The 17,612-nt window shown below is 43.6% G+C and overlaps 2 protein-coding genes across 3 annotated transcripts; both read right to left on the bottom strand.

Annotated features, from left to right (window-relative positions):
* Positions 1-689: 689 nt before the first annotated feature.
* LOC311059700 (uncharacterized protein) lies at positions 690-10,388 on the bottom strand. Of its 2 annotated transcripts, XM_084077727.1 has the most exons (5): positions 10,252-10,388; positions 9,853-10,141; positions 7,790-7,890; positions 6,687-6,798; positions 690-4,979 (listed from the first exon to the last, which is right to left on the bottom strand). In XM_084077727.1, exons 2-5 carry the CDS (start codon positions 10,043-10,045, stop codon positions 3,973-3,975), a joined length of 1,413 nt encoding a protein of 470 aa, XP_083933853.1. In that variant the 5' UTR covers positions 10,046-10,141; positions 10,252-10,388; the 3' UTR covers positions 690-3,972. The 2 variants fall into 2 exon arrangements, with proteins under 2 accessions (XP_083933853.1, XP_083933852.1); XM_084077726.1 differs by having other exon boundaries at positions 9,853-10,378.
* A 768-nt stretch (positions 10,389-11,156) lies between these two features.
* LOC311059658 (uncharacterized protein) lies at positions 11,157-17,272 on the bottom strand. Its single transcript, XM_084077672.1, has 4 exons — positions 16,772-17,272; positions 15,873-15,958; positions 14,655-14,781; positions 11,157-12,746 (listed from the first exon to the last, which is right to left on the bottom strand). Exons 1-4 carry the CDS (start codon positions 17,076-17,078, stop codon positions 11,332-11,334), a joined length of 1,935 nt encoding a protein of 644 aa, XP_083933798.1. The 5' UTR covers positions 17,079-17,272; the 3' UTR covers positions 11,157-11,331.
* Between the last annotated feature and the right edge of the window lie 340 nt (positions 17,273-17,612).

Raw genomic sequence — 17,612 nt, 5'->3', positions numbered from 1 at the left:
TGTTTCAAGGGGGGGAAAGGAGATCAAACAAGTTATTTCTTCTTGCACCGGCTTCGTTCTTCCATCCCACTTGAAAATACAGAATGCATTGTGTATCCTTTTAGCATTACTTGTAACTGTACCGCTGTACTATTTGCGAACTGTTAATAAAGTATTCAATCAATCAATCAATCAATTAATCCACCACACCCACTCAAAGCAAAGCAGTAAAAGCGAGGGAAAGAGACACCAAGCAGGGACAACACAAGATGTAGAAGGGCTTATGACACAAAGATGCAGTGGTTCTCAAACTTTTTAAGGACCCCATAACTCAGGGTGTACAAATACGTCCATTTGGTCCTATTTGTACACTCTCAGAGACGAGACTTCTAAGGGTCAATTTGGAACCCCCTCAATGAACCCTAACGGCCCCTGGACCGCACTTTGAGAACCACTACTCAAGGCTTTAACTATTGGTTAAAAAGAAGAACCCGACCGTGTACATTGACCCTGGACAGGCTTCTCTTGATGTATGAAGCAGGGCATTCATTTATGGAAAAATAATATACAAAGTTGAAATATGGAGAATTGGAGATACAAGGTTCCCGCCTGACGGTATACTTCATTATAATATAGAAATACCATAAGAACAGGAATCCATAGAAGAGTCATGGTATCTTCAAACCGTTTATATGTTTAATAATAATAGCCATACATTTTAAACACTATAACATGTCATCAAATAATACTAGAAGGCAAAATGTTTTCTGGCTGTGAATGCTACAGCTAGTGCCAAATATTTCCATACAGCTACACATACAAACACTTCTGTTGTTGTAAGTTGTTGTTTTTTTTCTTTACATTTATACAGTCTTTAATCATAAACCATTAATTCAGACAACAGGATTCTTGCCCCTCAGGTTTTAACCTTGAAAATGTTGGGGTAGACAGCCTTAACGTTGAAAAGACAAAGAAGGTTGTACCAATAGAATCACAGACTGATCAAAATGGTTCTGATGCCTGCCAACGGCTGCACTCAAACACTTGTGATCACACACTGACAGTATTGTCCATTAAAATGTCAAATTATCAAATCCAGGCAACAGGTATTTTACCTCCAAGAAATTTAACTTTTCTTTTAAAAGACGTTTCTCTAGCAAAAGTAGTACGTTTATGACCTACATCACTTGTATCGCTGTGGTCTTGAGATTAAGGTGGCATTATGAGTGAAGGATTTTTGAGTGCACTTTGGCTGCCTTCTCACAGGAGCAGAATACAAAAACTGAAAATAAACTAAAGAGATATCTGTTCCGTACAGCCAAATTCATCACCTCGGCTGCTGCTTGCAATTATAGTTTTTTTTTGCGTGGCAATTTTCCCCCTTTTCTTTCAATATAGTCATTATGCCAATTCCCTGATTTCCCCCAACAAATGTGCAATCTTCTCCCTGCTGACCCCTACTGGTTGGTCTTTACACTGATGGTATGGTGATACTCATGGAATGGCTTGTCGCTTCTTTTCACCTGCCGGTGAGGAGTTTCACTGGTGCAGCGACAAAGATTGTCCCCCTACACGAACATGGCCAATTGTGTTTGTTGGAACGTGCAGCCAAGCCTGATGCACCACAGACGATTCTAACCCCTAGTCTCTGTGGTGGTGGGCAGGAAGTTTACCCACCCGAGCACCCTGTACTGCACATATCTAATTCAGTTCATCTTCAAGTCAACATGTGACATTTATACTTTAACTCACCTTCCAAAAAACAAACATACGAACAAACAAAAAAAAGGACAATATCCATGTTCTGGAAGTAAGGTGTGGAGTAATCACCAGTGACAATATGGATATTAAAATATTAGAACAAGCACATCAGGATTTGTTCTTAAGGCATAATAAAGATATAAAGTATACTACACATCTAGTGCGATGTACATACAGTAACCACCAAACCTACATGAACTGCTATGGGAAAGTGCAAAGCCAGGAGCGTTTTCACTGAAACTGCCCCATAAGATGGACTCACACTACAAGATTTCATGAACTAAGAAAGCACCAAAATGTACCGTCTCACCAGAATTTCAAGTTATGTGTGTCTTGAGAAAGCCTCCTGGGAACACCACAATTTACAGTATGTGAATTTACATGATGGCCTGACTGGAGCGATATCTTAACATCAACATGATATGATAACATACCCGTTAAAATATGGAATGTCACAGGTTCCATCAGCAGTCACGTCATTATAGCGTCCTCGTGTTTTAATGTGCTCTTACTTTACTTGACTTTTGTAAGTCAAACTTTACCATCAAATCAGGCTTCCCTGTCCCAGTATCCCAATTGAAATGCATTTTAGGAAATCAAATTTGAATCGCATTTCAAACCACATAGCAATGTGGTTCAAATCTGATTATTAAAAATTACTTTCCACATATTTTTCTTCTTTTTCTTTTGCTGTTCAGACTTTATAAACCAATCTGATATCAATCTGGATAGGCCAATAATCAGATGTGGTCTGCAAGTGTGAACATAGCCTTACACACTATCAGCTTGCAGTCAACATAAGGCCCAGTGTGCAGTTGACCACTAGCAAGTACTAGATAGTAGGAACACAGTGCTTACAGTCAAATCCACTTGTGACTTCACTATATGAAAAGGAAAAAGGCTTATGTCCTATATCATTTTCTACTCAGTGCTTAAAGAATATTGGATGGTAATAGTAGTCTGAATAAAAATAAAGATTTTCTTTCGCATGCAATGCACATTTTTGTCCACTGATTTTGCAGAGCATCAGCAGATGTTTTTTTTCTTCTAAACTATGGAAACAACTTTACATCGAACAAAATATTGCAGCCAACACTGTCTTCATCTGAAGTAGTTATGCAGCCATAATAGTAATAATCCAAAACATGTATAGAGTCTAATTCTAACAAACTATAGCACTCTTTGAACCATCGCAGACCAGAAAATAATGTTTTCTTTATCAATCTTGATATGATTGAACATGTGCATTTTTGCAAGAGCTGTAATGCTTAAAATCATTCACCCACTGTGTGACAAAAAAATCTGAATTCACCTTAATAGCAGAACGTTTGTATCTTAAAACCGGCACACTAACTTCCCTGTACAGTAAGTAATGAAATCTTGTAGTGTAAGCTGTCCTTAAACTGAAGGGAAATAAAAGTACATCTACTAGTATGCATCTGGTTTTAGTGGTCAGTCTGATATAAACCAAGGACAGAATTGAAGGGACACATCTCATGTGGAAAGACCACATGAGCATGTTTTAAATCGACTTAGTTTGTAGCATCTCCATTGTTTGTTTGACTACTGCCCAGAATTCACACACTTTCTCCAAAGTTTAAGTGTAAACCTACATAGAATGTTAACCCACTGCGGCCATGTTTTTCTTTAAAACATCAAACCAAGATGATAGAATATAGTCTTCAAAAAGACTTTTCTTTGTTACGATAGGATGGATTCCATTTTTACTGCACTCTCTTTCGAACACTAGTCGGCCATGTTTTCCAGGCCTCTCTGCTTGAAAACAAGAACAATGTTTATGTCACTGGAATAATCCACACTAAAACAGAATTCACTGATTAGAACTACTTCAATGAACAAGTGCTTCTTTTTTTTTTTGAGGGGTTCAAAGTTTGATCTGTTCATGTCACAACCTTGGTTCTCTGGTCTCTAGCATAAGGAAAGAGGTTGCTTTCATGCTCACAGATATTGTCAGACCACATCGGTGGGACGTGGGAACTCCGTTACAGGGTGATGTGGATTTTCCTTTCACCGTTGGCGTAGTTAGCCCGTCCTTTACAAGGAAGCCGGCGGCGCCTGCTCTGGGTCTCTCTTACCTGATTTATACATTGTTGATTGTGCACGGGTGTCATGCATCGAAAATACAAGCTCCTACAAGCTTGCAGATCTATTATTTTCGGCACGCGACACCCGCACGCAACTATCCATAAAACCAAGCCCCTTTCTCTGGGCCTAGACGCCGCACTGCGACTGCTGCCGGTGTCGCCGCACGCTGCACATCTGGCTGAAGGACTGTCCGCAGCGCGCACAGGTGTAGGGCTTCTCCTGCGTGTGCACGGTGCGGTGGCGCTTCAGGTGGCTGGAGGAGATGAAGCTCTTCCCGCACAGGGAGCAGTGGTAGCGGCGCTCCCCAGAGTGGATAAGGAGGTGGACCCGCAGGTTGTTGGGCTGAGCGAAGCCCTTCCCGCAGTGTGGGCAGCTGTAGGGCCGCTCCCCCGTGTGCACCCGCTGGTGGAGCTCCAGGGCGGCGGGGCTGGGGAACACGCGGCCGCACACCGCGCACGCCGCCGGATCTTTGACCCCGGCCACGGCCGTGCCGCCTCCGCTCCTGAAAGGCCGCCTCTGGCCTCCGCCGGACGTGGCGGCGGGGGGAGCCGGCGGGGGCAGGGGAGGCGGGGGCGCCGCCGACGCCATGTCAAACGAGGCGGCGAAGGCGGCCATCTCGTGCGCGCCGCCGGGGAACAGCATGGTGGGCGGGCCGGCGTCCAGGTTGTCCGCTACTCCCCCCTGAGAAGGGAAGGCGGCTGAGGGGTGCCCCCCCGCCGCGTCCACGTTCCCCAGGCCCAGCTGGGCCACGGCGAACGCGGCCCCCAGGTGGCTGACCCTCTCCTGCATCCAGGCCAGGTCCAGCCCCAGGCTGTTGAGGCGCTCTGGGCTCGGTGCGTCCGACGACGAGCCGCCCGACAGCTGAGAGGTCTGGTGGTCGTTTTCGCTCACTTCGTCCGACTCGGCGTCCAGCTTCAGGGCCACGTCCGTCAAGCTTCTGCCCGCCACGGACATCCCGCCAGCAGGGACCAAACAACCGACGGGCTTGGCGGGCTTACGTTTGGCTCGGGGCCTGCAGGTCAAGTCCATGGTGGCTTCGGCGCAGGGAGAGGAGGTCTGCGTTATGGCCGGCACGCCAACGCTGGTGGAGAGAGGACTCTCGTCACTATTGGCGTCCTCGTTGGGTTCCAAGTCTAATGGATGAGCGAGATGCGATGAGAGAGAAACAAACTGTCAGAGAGTCTTTTGTTTTTTTCAGTGTGTGGTCAGCTGGTTCTCTTTACATTGTGTGGCCATTGAAAAAGATTTCTCATGGATATCTCATTACTGAGAAGAGAAGCAGCATGGATATTCAATCTTGAAAACCTTGCACATCTTGGTCTTAACCACTTAAAACATATACTCAAAAGTAGCCGATCTACAAGCTCTGCTATGACCCTGTGGCCTTCCCTCATTCAATCTCCTTGGAAGGTAAACCCTAACCATTTCATTGACATACCTTGTCTGCGCTGCTCTTTACTGTGCACACAGGATAACTCATGATCTAATTGTTGGCAGATTGCAGGAGGAACTCAACTGATTTTGGTGAAACCCATGGCCTTTCCTCTAGCGCCACCCTGAGGTAGATTTTCAAACATTTGATTTTCTTTATTTCTTTCAACAAAACCCTTTTGAATGCAATACGACTGATGTACTATAGCCCATTGGATGGGCCTATCAACAGTGAATGTTTGGCCTCGGCCCAATTGTTTTCCACACCATTAGATGTGGGAAAAAACACAATCTCTGGCTAATTTAGGACCTGGAACATGCAAACTTATATACAATAATAGCTAAAATACTATGAAAGTTAATACATTAAGATGAAAATAGAAATAGAAATGCGTATAGAATCACATTTTACAGGTGCATACAGAATTGCTTGTGGAATAATTTTGTGCTGGCCACCCTGAATGTGGCACTTGGAAACATTTTATCTGGAAACAAACAGTCATACTCCTTTTTTGAACAAGAGCTCTTTCTTGGTTTAAGGTTCAAAGTCAGATATCGTATGTTATTTACAACTTCATTTGTTGAGCTAGATATTATACTGTAGCTGGTGGGCCTGTTGCCTACCACTGACATCTTAGAACTTGGAAGCCTGTATGTGTATGTATCTATGTAGCCTGTGTCTATATACCCTTATATATGTAATCTCTCAGTAGCCTGTATGTACATTATATTGTCGCTGTCGGGCAGAAACCAGCTATCTCCATGTTTCTACTCCCCCCCCCCCCCCTTTTAATAAATCAGTGCTATTGAACACCCTTTACGTCTGTGTGTGGATTTTACAAATATTGAACCAATGCAAAGTATTAAAAAGCGCTTCTGACTAAACCTCCTAACTCCATTGGCTCCTCAAAACTGTCGTCAAACCACTCCTAACTCCAACTTTGGACGAAAACATTAATGGTCAAATGGTGAAAACCTCTATTACCCCTCTATTACCCTATTTGGGTAAAGGGATAATATAAGGACACATTCAAGTATCTGACAATGTATGAAGTCACCATACCAACTTTGATGAGGCAGTATTGTGTTATTACTATTACTTTTCCTGAAAGGTTAATATTTTGGACACAGCTGGTTTCTGCCCGACAGCAGAGATATAGTATGTACTTTGTATGTCAATCTGCAGTATAGTAGCCTGTATCTACTGTATACCAATTATTTGAGGGCCCACATGCAATATCCTCACGGACCACCAGTGGTCCCCGGCCCACAGGTTGAAAATCGCCGCTATATCATCATTAGGTCCTATAAACATTTGATGGATTCAGAACTTTATTAAAAAAAACTAACAAATGCCTTTGAGTCCATCAATCAAGCAGTTCAGTTGAGTAGCACACACACATACATACCAGAAGACAGGCCACACTCTGCTCGGATGTTGACTTCCACTTTGAGGTCCAGGTTGCAGTCGCTTCTCTCTACTCTTTCCTGCTTGACGAGTGGCAGTGCCTGAGCGTCCTCCTGTTGGGATGAAATCCAAAAATCAAACACATCTGTCGGCCCCCATTCACTTTGAACGTGAAACCCGCAAGATCCAGACCAGCACAGCAGTGGACTGAATACCATTTATAAGAGTGTTAACAAAGGTTGGTGATCAAACAGCAAGAGGCAACTACAAATATTAAGACTTAAAAAGAACAAAAACCTGCAAGTTCTCACATGGTGTCGTATTTTATTAGCAGCAACAACAAAAACGACAAATATCCATATTACAGAAAATGGCAAGAGAGGCACAAAAGCTCTTTATATTTATTAAAGACATTTGTGAATAAACACATTTTTTATTTGTATTTTTTAATGGAGTGACTGTCGTGACTCTTTGCCTTTTTTATAGCATTATAATAGTACAAGAGACAAAGAAACTACCTGAGAGGTAGTGTTCACACTGCCTGTTATGAAGAAGAAGCGCTGCCTAGAGTGCTTTTTATGCTGAAAAATTACAGACACAAACTCATCCAGGAGCTCCGTCTGGAGGAAGCTCGTTTTAACGCTTTTACTTCAGGATAAGCGAGGGGCAATTTGAATACCTGTTGAGTGGTCCAAGTCATGCGCATTTCTCAAAGAGTTAAACTTGTCTCAGCTTTTGAAAGTGCTCTGCTTGACCAAAAAAAGCTGACTGTGCCTTTTAAAGGCAGTCGCCTTTTGGTCATTTCGCATAGGTTTTAATGTAAACAGGTCTGTTTTAAGGGAGGACAGTGTGAACATGGCCTTAGACTGCAGTTTAATTTGAAGTTTTCCAACCAAATTCTAATTTGTCCCCTTGACCTGGAATAGCCTAGGTTTCATACTGCTACATTAAAAAGTACGACAACCCAGCTTGAGACACAAAATACAAAGCAGTTTGAAATAAATAGAAGGAAAGGCATCATCTATCTTACTCGGAAATGAATAGTGGTGTGTAAAAACAATACATAATAATAATAAATAAAACACAGCTCATATCTGACTTCACCTTTGCCATGTGTTGGAATGTCTGGATGTCTTCAGAGACGACAGGAAGAGGAGCCACCCTTGGCTGATGATCTTCTGTCACTGGGAAATTACCACAGGATGCTGTAGGGTCATAATAAAGTACAGCACTGTCATTTACCAATTAGGTAGCCTAATAATGAACAATTTTCAAGTTGTGTTCATGTGATAGTGGATTTCAACTCCAATATACTCAGGTATAGCCTGTATAGTAACAGGTTATACTCCAGTATAGCCTGTTGTGGTACAATGATATGCCAATTTCTGTGAAAACACATCCAAGCCCAAAGCCATCAAAGATCAAAAGAGGAGAGTTCAGGCAAGCAGGCAGTAGTACCAAAGGAACAGTATCTATCCATTCATCAAGCAGCTCAGAGCAGAACTGCTGATTCACAATCAGTTTAGCCCTGCCAGTACAGGTACAATAATAACGACATATCAGCTAGAAAGGTAAGATGGATTTAAAATGATAAGATCAGCGTGTGGAGCTCAAGAACAGACTATATATTCTCTATGACTAGGGAACAAATGGCCTTCATGTTACACCATTAAGACAATGACAAGAAAAACAACACATTTGTCTCAAACACCGCAGTGCAAGCAAATAGTAATAACAATATTATTAATTCATGGAATCTCTGCACGTCTGTGTGTCCAGCGCATAACTCGGGCGCCGTCCGACCGAAATGGCCACAAACTCGGCGAGTGTGTCCCATCATGTTCCCCTGGGGTTTGCACTGCAGTGCCCAAGGGCATGTTGGTCAAATCAACGGTTTCTGAGAACCGAAAAAAACACAAATGTCTGTATCTGTCTGTCCCCGGGACTAGGACGAACCGAATCCCTGTGTGTTTCGGAAGGGGTGTAGGGCAGGCAACAGCTTCACTGATTGGCCAACGCGACCCCTCGGAGCATTGGCGGAGATTTGCGTCACGTTTGTGCCGCTGCGCCAATATGTTCACGACAACATGTTGCATTTCACAAACGGGCGGTCATGTATTCCCGACTTGCATCGTTGTAGTCTAATGATAGTTTCAGGCTAAAGTCATTATACTTAATCAGGGATGTACAATGGTGTGTCATGGAGGGGTTCATCAATGTGCTAAAAGTGTCCCCTGAGAGCCATTTAATGCATGGGAAACTGTACTATGTTTACTTTGATGGTTTAGGGGGTATTTGTATTGCGTCTTTATCCTCTCATATGCCCTTCGAACACTGTGGGACGTTTTTAAGCTATTCATTTGGTGTCCAGATTTTTTGGTTCACAACAACGTGCCTATGCATAACATTAAAATCAAATAAAAGATGTGCCCCCATTTACCACATTCAATTTAACCAGCTCACTGGTAGATGACAGCTGAGAGAGAAAGAGAGAGGGAGAGCGAGAGAGAGAGAGAGAGAGAGAGAGAGAGAGAGAGAGAGAGAGATGGCCATGTGCTGTCAGCATCCAGCTGGGTAGAGGGAGGAGGAGGATGCCTGATGAATGAAAAGGATTTATACTCCGTAGTACTACAGTGTCGCTTGCCAAAAAGAACAGACACAAGCTAGACACGTTTGTGCCATCTGGCCCCCGAGCAAACCCTGGCTAACAGGCTAAGCACTGTCACAGACGCTGTTGTTACTTAATAATATCACGCATCGTCTATTACAGTGTAACCACTCACACCCTCTGTGGTTAGCGAAACGGTCCAGTTGCAACTGGACGTGGTCTGCTGCTCTTGTTTCCTTCGTCTACACACCAAATCTCTTCGCCAAGAAATACAATACAACACAATACGAGCTCATAAGCTTGCAGACAGGCTATGTCTGGCTATTAGCCAGTGGCTAATGTTCCACTCAGAATAGGGGGGGGGGGGGGGGGGGGCGTTGGGGTTTAAGTGCCTGATGAACAGACAGTGTCACAGTGTCAAGTGTCTGACACGCAATAGATGTTCCTCAGATCATGGAGCATGAGCAACCATCCGTCCAATGGATTGATTGGATGGATGGATTGCTCATGCTCCATGATCTGAGGAACATCTATATACCATGTCAGAGAGTCACCATACCTTCTGTTGGCCTGTTAAACGTCGCCTCTTCTCTGATCTGCTGCTGTTGGCTCTGGCTCTGGCTGCTGCTGCTGCTGCTGTGGCGTCCTCTCCTCATCTTCCTCTCGTAGCTCCTCATCTTCACGTCCATCTCTCGCAGCCGGTGCCGCAGGGCGTCGTTCTCCTTCTCGCTCTTCTCCCGCTCCCGGTCCATCTGGGAGCGCAGCGCCGCGTAGCCGTCGTCCACCAGCTTGCAGACCTCCGCCACGGCCGAGTTGGCCAGGATCTCTATGATGGAGGCGATCTGCGCCTGGAAGCCAACACAGTCCGCCATCATCAGAGACATTTAATTAACTAGCCGTTCATGTGCACAGCACAGCGCAGCGCACACACACATAGACACCACACGCATACACGCACTGTTGTTGTCGCTGTGCGTCTGGACGGGGACGGACGTCCCAGACGGATCTACATGTATAAAAAGGCTGATCGGCGTGCAGTGATTGATGTGTCGACCTGCTGCAGATCAGATCTGTTCTCTGTGTTGTTGTGGTGGCTGGCTGGCTGCTGGCGCTTCTCGGGGGTGCGAGACACGGTCGCCGTTTGATGACGTCAGTTTGTTATTCAGCATCATTTCCAAAGTGCAGCAACTGGTATTCTCCTCTCAGAGGCAGACATTATACATTTGAAAACTTGTGAAATGGGATATTCTGCAGAATGAGTACTTTCTACTTTTGGTACTCTAAGTACTTTTGAATACTTTTACTCAAGTACATGTTGATTACTTTGACTTAACAGAGTATTTCTACATTGCAGTATGGATACTTTAACTTAAGTAAAAAACCTGAGTACTTTTTCCACCACTGTGTGTGTGTGTGTGTGTGTGTGTGTGTGTGTGTGTGTGTGTATATATATATATATATATATATAAAACAAAAACTTTATTTTAACTGCATGGTAGAGTATATCAACAACAACATAACTAGGGCATCTGCAGTGGTTGAGGTGGTCTCCATACTCTACTAGACATTTAGACCTTGGTGTTTGGTAGGACCCCATAGCTCTAATGAGTAGGACACTTACTGGTTGGTTGACAAGTAATACTGCCTGAAGATCATAAGCACAATATCACCCCAGGACAAGGGGATTCCCTTTTATCTGCATTATTGTAATGTAATATACGTAATATATATATATATGTAATATAAGTAATATACACAAAAGTACAACAACTGGAAATCCTGCTTATTCATAACTGTGGCACCTAAGAAAAGTACAACTGTACATGTTTGAAATAGCATTTTATTTCATATAAATACATTTGTCATTTGCAACAGCGCACATTATTCAGCGAAGACGGCACACATAAAACATTCCCTAATATGAACAGAGATGATAAGGACCTCTACTGACTTAATACACGTATTACACTTGCATAAGACTCAACATCAATAATGTAGAACCCATTTTGTGTTAACAACATATCATTTGTCCCTCGTTTTACTTCCTGATATGAACACTTTGGTGTCTGACCAGGTTCCCTAGCACGGAGAAACTCTTGCCGCACTGTGTGCAGCTATAGGGTCTCTCTCCCGTGTGAACAGCCTGGTGGACCTTCAAACTGCACGACTGGGAGAAGCGCTTGCCGCACAGGCCGCAGCTGTACCTCTTCTCCCCCGTGTGGACGCTCATGTGCCTCTTGATGTGGCTGGACTGGGAGAAGCGCTTCCCGCACTGCGTGCAGCTGAACGGCTTCTCCCCCGTGTGGACACGCTGGTGCGTCTTGAGCTGGTGCAGGTGCAGGAAGGGCTTCCGGCAGATGGGACAGTGGAAGAGTCTCTCCCCGGCGTGGGATCTCTGGTGCACCAGCAGGTCCCTGGTGTTGGTGAAGAGCCTCCCGCACTGTTGGCAGCTGAAGACGTGCTCCGGGTTGGCCATGAAGGGCCTGCATCTGGAGTCGGAGGAAGGGTTGCGAAAGCCGCCGTCGGCCCGACGGTCCGAGGAGGAGGAGGAGGAGGCAGACGGGTTCCCGAAAGTGGACAGGAACGGAAAAGCGGACGACGACGACGGCGGCGGCAGCCGCTCCTCCGGTCCGTCCGCGTCCGAGTCTTTGTGAGGAGCCGTCAGAGATCTGGCCACCTCTGGGGACGAGAACAGGTCGTCGAAGGAAGAGGAGTCGAAGCCGCCGGTGTCCAGCTCGCTGTTTTTACTCCCGGACGAGTCGTTTTCTCTGTGGTGACTTGGCGAGGACAGGCCGTTATCATTGTCAGTCACTAATTTACTGTTAATCATCTGCATGTCGTCCCTGTCATTTCTCTGAAGGGGAACTAAAGACAGGCCGGTGCTAAAAGCGCTCCCATCTGACCAAGGCGACAGCGTGTCTGCCTCTAATTTAACAGCTGCGGTGCCTTCCTCTACTTTCCACTCTGCCACTAGAGACGGTGGCAGTGTGCCGTACAAACCGTTCGTTCTGGTCTTTAGCGTTGGCACGTCTGTATCACACGTTTTTGCCAGTGGATTCTGTGCATCAGTCCCTGTGCTACTTCCGAAATCTGTGGCGATGGCATTGACAGAGAACGAGCCACACAGAACCACATCTCCCACGTCTTGCTGTGACGCCGTCAAGTCTGCGACTTCGTTGGCTCTGCCACCGTACACTTCGCAGCTTGGAGCGGAGTCCCTTGTTAGTAGTCTACAGTTTCGGTCCGACTGTTGTGTTTGCTGTATATCGGTGTCATATCCGCTGTCTGCCTTCTGAGCTTTAAGGGCATCGTCGTCGTCGTCCTCGGTCCCGTCTTGTCGTTGTCGAGGCGGGGGTTCGGTGAAGTCCTCCGTTTCGTACTGCCCGGAGAGGCTTATTCTGGGCATTTCCGTGTCACTGATGCTTGGGGTCGCATCGGCGTTCTGAAGTCCAACTTCAAGAGAACAAGAGGAAAAAAAGAAAACATTGAAAAAAGTCAGCAAGAGAATGTCATAATGATGGAAATTACTGGATTTACATTCAGATATTCTGTGGTGGATGTTAAACCGTAGCATCGCCGTTCTGGGCATGTCATAACAGGCGAACATTCTGAGAAAATAACTGATCTACAGGCTCAAAACAAGTCGCAAAGTGTTGTGAGCATGTAGATCAGCTATTCTTGGCTAGGGGGAGATTTGTGTCGTATAAGGAGGAATGTCATTCTGGGTCTCTTGTATTTTATTTGAAATGGTTCTCACCTACAGAGTAAATTGAGCTAACAGCCAGTTACAGCCCTGACCTACAGAACATGCTCCAGCTTCCTGCATTACAAAGGACTTCAGCTTTAAAAAAAATAATAAAGTGTAGGCATGTGACAATAATTGAACACAGAACTCAACGTACCGCTAGTAGCTCCTACCGCTCCTGCTAGTTATGTGCAGAGATGGCTTTGGCCATACTCCAACATAATAATTATACAAATGTAATAACTTAATCAGTTATGTCTCCACTTGGTAAATGATCTTAATTTAATTTTCATTTTAACATCAGCCTTTTTGTGAGGGTGGGACTTCGCCATGGCACACTGCATCTTCTTAAAGTTTCTTGTGATTGTATTAATGTAACTTCACTTTATTCAAGGTTACCGCAAGTGTGCCGCACTGCATTTAAATATGATTTTTTTTACATAAATACTAGAGGTGTAACGATATAGTAACTGCATCGAAAAATTGTTTTGAATTTTCAACGATCTACTATCGATATGCAAACAGCAAAATATCGTATCGTTTGACTTTGTATCGAATCGAATCGTTTTGCAATGCAAATAATCATATCGAATCGTTTTGCAATGCAAATAATACATTTTTATCAATACTAAGTACTTTTAAGAAGAAAAAAGAGAAAGAGGGTTTTATATCCAGTATCCAGGTATTTATATTTCACACAGAATTTTTGGGTAAATAAATAGTTACTATATCGATTTTAAATCATTGAATCGAATCGTATCGTTCTAAATTAACCTGTCCTGTATCGTTCATGTATCGTATCGACTAAATCACTGAATCGAAACGTATCGTATCGTTCTAAATTAACCTGTACCGTCCATGTATCGTATCGACAACCAAGTATCGTGATACGTATCGAATCGTTGTTAAAACGTATCGTTACACCCCTAATAAATACCTCTCCTCCCATAAACCCTGCCCCATAACCCCACGGCTCCAGGGCCTAAATTACTGCATCAACAGTTCCATTCTTTAAACACTACTGTCAGGTCCGTAAACTCTCCACACTGTGTGTGGAATGGAGAGGTCTCTAAAATAGCATTTGGATGACGATAGACAATTACGTCTCACATAATGGTATTGGAGCTACTGATGAGGTCACTCAGGAGGAATGCTCCCAGAGTAAAGAGAACCGCCTTCTATACTGAGCCAATAGCTTCTCAGATTAGGGCTGCAAATATCTATTATCTTCTTCATGATTATTTGGTCAATTACTTTTTGATTAATCGATTCATTGAGAAGCATGTGTTTTTTATTTATTGTTTTATATATTTTCATATACCTTGATGAATCAACACGATTTAGTCAATATTTTAGTCTGATTAAACAAAAATAGTGAAATAGGTGATAAGCTCACAATGCATAGTATTGCAACGCGTTAGCTTGTAGATCGGCTATTTTCGCTATATTGATTATTTTAATCAAATTGATCATTTTTTATTATCAATAAGTTTGATTAACTGTTGCATCATAGCTGCAAAACAAATGTTTGAAAACTACAACTCGGTGTCTGCGTAATGGCAGATACCAAAGTCAAATAATGGCCGATATAGTATCAGTCTGGCTCTAATACGTACTGCTGCTCCCTAGTGTCCTGTGATGGTCTTCTGCCACGCTGCAGCCTGTGGGCTCATCTTCCAGCCTCCTCTCCTCCTTGATCACCATCACATCGGGATCTACTGGAGTGTCTGTCACAACCACAGACTGACACACAAACATCAATGTCAATGTTACTGATGTGGCTCTTTTTATTCTGTGTGAAACTGTGAATGAATATTAATTTATTTATACACACACACACACACACACACACACACACACACACACACACACACACACACACACACACACACACACACACACACTGTTGCTGTCGGGAAGAAACCTTGCATGACATGTTGAAAAGTGTTCCAGTGGTTCCAATGAAGCCCTTGTTAAAACTTTTAATTAGTTAAATATTGAATTAAAACCCACAGACAAACTTAACCACATTTAACCTGGCCACCCTATTTAGGGCAGGTCATTATACTGTTGGTGAACTCAGTTTATTCAACTGGCAAAAAATAGCCTCCAAGATCTACAAGCTCACAACGCATTTGGGATGCGACACTTTGTGAGCTTGTAGATCGGATATTTTCACTACTTTTGTGCGACAATGTCATGTGACAAAGTAGAGCATTCATTTACGAAAAAACATGAAACGATGAAATATGGAGATACAAGATTTCGGCCTGACAGCAACGATATATAACATCAGCACCGTGATGAACACAAACCTGAGCAGGGTATCTGTATGTACAGTACATCAAACTGATTACAGCAGATCAATTCTACTACCATTCAAACTTACAATTATTTACAAGATCTGCATTACGCACAAATGACAAGCATTTTCATAACTCAGAAAGACATTTGGGGGAGAGAGCTAGAGTAAAGCAGAAAGAGACTGCTTAACCATATTATAGGCAACTAGACCATACCCGGTCGACGCATCCGTGGGGGGATATGCGCACATGATCTGGCAACCCGGGAGGCAGTTCGTCCCATAGCTGGGCAGCCCCGTAACCATGGCGACAGTGTTTGACACAAAAACGCTAATAAGAAGCTGAGATTTGGTGAAATTGAAAAACGGGCTCCACAGTTAAGTTCAGATGGTAATGGTCAATGGCTGTGTGCAAAATCAGAGCAATTGCTCCAGCCACTGAGGAGAACCGGGTAGCTTCACCTACTCACTCACCACTACAGACAGACGCACCCTTACTAGAATTATAGTAGGATGTCATCGCAACACTTACCCTTGACGTGTGAGAGCCAGTGTTCTCCAGTATGGACGATCTTCCAGCTGTTTTCAAAGTGGTGGGATGCTTTTCTCCAACATGATCTGACATAAGAAACATCATTGTGAATTAATGATATGAGGAACAACGTCCCAAGACAGATTCCACAGATACTGCATGCAAACACACCCGATGATTGAAATAGATCTGTGTGTCGGATAGCTAGGTACGACACCTACAATAGTTTACAAGACGTCCGAATCCCACGTTGGACATGCAACTTGTGGATTGCAAGTTTAGCGCTGGAGAGAGATGTGACAGTGACAGTTTACCCAGTGGTGGGAAAAGTACTACATTTTTTTATTTAAGTAAAAGTATCAATACTGCAATGTAGAAATACTCTGTTAAGTAAAGTAAAGTAAAAGTCCGGAATTCAAAATGTCGCTGAGTAAAAGTACAAAAGTATTGGTATCAAAATGTATTTAAAGTACCAAAAGTAGAAAGTACTCAATTTGCAGAATGTCCCATTTCCCAAGTTTTGAAATGTATAAAATGTATTAAAATCTTTGAAATTAGCAGATCTACAAGTTCACAACGCATTGTGAGCTTGTAGATCGGCCATTAAATGGTCGAAATGTATATAGAGCTAAAGTGGTTAGTGTATGTTTTGTAATAATAATAAAAATCTACGAAGTAACTAAAGTTTTCAAATAATTGTAGTGGAGTAAAAGTACAATATTTGCCTCTGAGATGTAGTGGAGTAGAAGTAAAAGTATTGAAAATTGGATTATTGGAAATACTCCAGTAAAGTAAAAAATACCTCAAAATTGTACATTCTACAATTATTATTGTTGTTGTTATTATTATTGTTGTTGTAAATTGTAGTGAGTACATGTACTTTACACCATTGAGTTTACCTTTCCTGGTGCAGGTGACCATCAGCATGGGGGTCACGGTGGGTGGTCTCTTCGTGGATGAGGAGGAGGATGATGTTGATGATGCTGCTGTCCTGTCGGGTCGTGGTGCTCGGATCTCCATGAGCCTCAGCTTGCTCTTCAGGGCCAGGTTCTCCCGCTGGGTCCTGCTGATCTCCAGCCTCAGGGAGCCGTAGCCGTCGTCCACCAGCTGGCAGATCTCTGCCACCGCGGCGTTGGCCAGCACCTCCATGATGGACGCGAGCTGGTTGTGGAAACTCGCGTAATTATTATTAGTGCTATTCGCCATGATCGTGTCTGTCTGTCTGTCTGTATAGCCCACGGCTGTGAAGCTTTTCTTTATTCAGAACGAAACGGCTCTATAGCGGCGATCGTCACATGGTGCAATGATATAGTAATACAGTTATAATAATATTGATAGTAGCTCAATCCCAAACTGATGTTTGTTGTTGTTCTCGGACCGAGATCTCGTGGATCTTTACGTTTCTGTTTACTTCCGGGGTGTCTACCGTAAGTATGTGTGTAGACGTGCCTACCACTTTCAGCCTGGCATGTTGAAATTGGGTAGGCTACGCTATAATTCACTGTTTACCAACCACTGGGTCGGGACCCATTTGTGGGTCGCGGACACATTTTTATGGGTCACGAGTGAATATCCCATTATGTTTTTGTTTTGTACTTTTAATTATTATTATTTCAACCCCCCCTAAAATGCAAAGCTTTTCATGAGTTAAAAACAAATTCATTGATTTTCCAAAATAATTTCAGGAAATAAAAAATCAAATCAAACAAATTCCATAAATTAGAAAAAGTAGTGGAAATA

The sequence above is a fragment of the Gymnoscopelus microlampas genome, assembly GCF_963454915.1.
Source record: "Gymnoscopelus microlampas genome assembly, chromosome: 2".
NCBI lineage: Eukaryota > Metazoa > Chordata > Actinopteri > Myctophiformes > Myctophidae > Gymnoscopelus > Gymnoscopelus microlampas.
Note: the sequence above shows the minus strand (reverse complement) of the source record. Positions and strands in the feature narration are given on the sequence as shown.

What these genes read in the sequence shown, in the direction of transcription:
- LOC311059700 (XM_084077726.1), bottom strand. Translation starts at nt 10,177, where the DNA reads ATGTCTCTGATGATGGCGGACTGTGTTGGCTTCCAGGCGCAGATCGCC. An exon ending in GTTTAACAGGCCAACAGAAG is followed by an intron (nt 7,891 to 9,852) that starts GTATGGTGACTC and finishes ATGACCCTACAG; the next exon opens with CATCCTGTGGTAATTTCCCA. An exon ending in AGAGTGTGGCCTGTCTTCTG is followed by an intron (nt 4,980 to 6,686) that starts GTATGTATGTGT and finishes CTCATCCATTAG; the next exon opens with ACTTGGAACCCAACGAGGAC.
- LOC311059658 (XM_084077672.1), bottom strand. Translation starts at nt 17,078, where the DNA reads ATGGCGAATAGCACTAATAATAATTACGCGAGTTTCCACAACCAGCTC. An exon ending in GGTCACCTGCACCAGGAAAG is followed by an intron (nt 15,959 to 16,771) that starts GTAAACTCAATG and finishes TTCTTATGTCAG; the next exon opens with ATCATGTTGGAGAAAAGCAT. An exon ending in CAGGACACTAGGGAGCAGCA is followed by an intron (nt 12,747 to 14,654) that starts GTACGTATTAGA and finishes GTTCTCTTGAAG; the next exon opens with TTGGACTTCAGAACGCCGAT.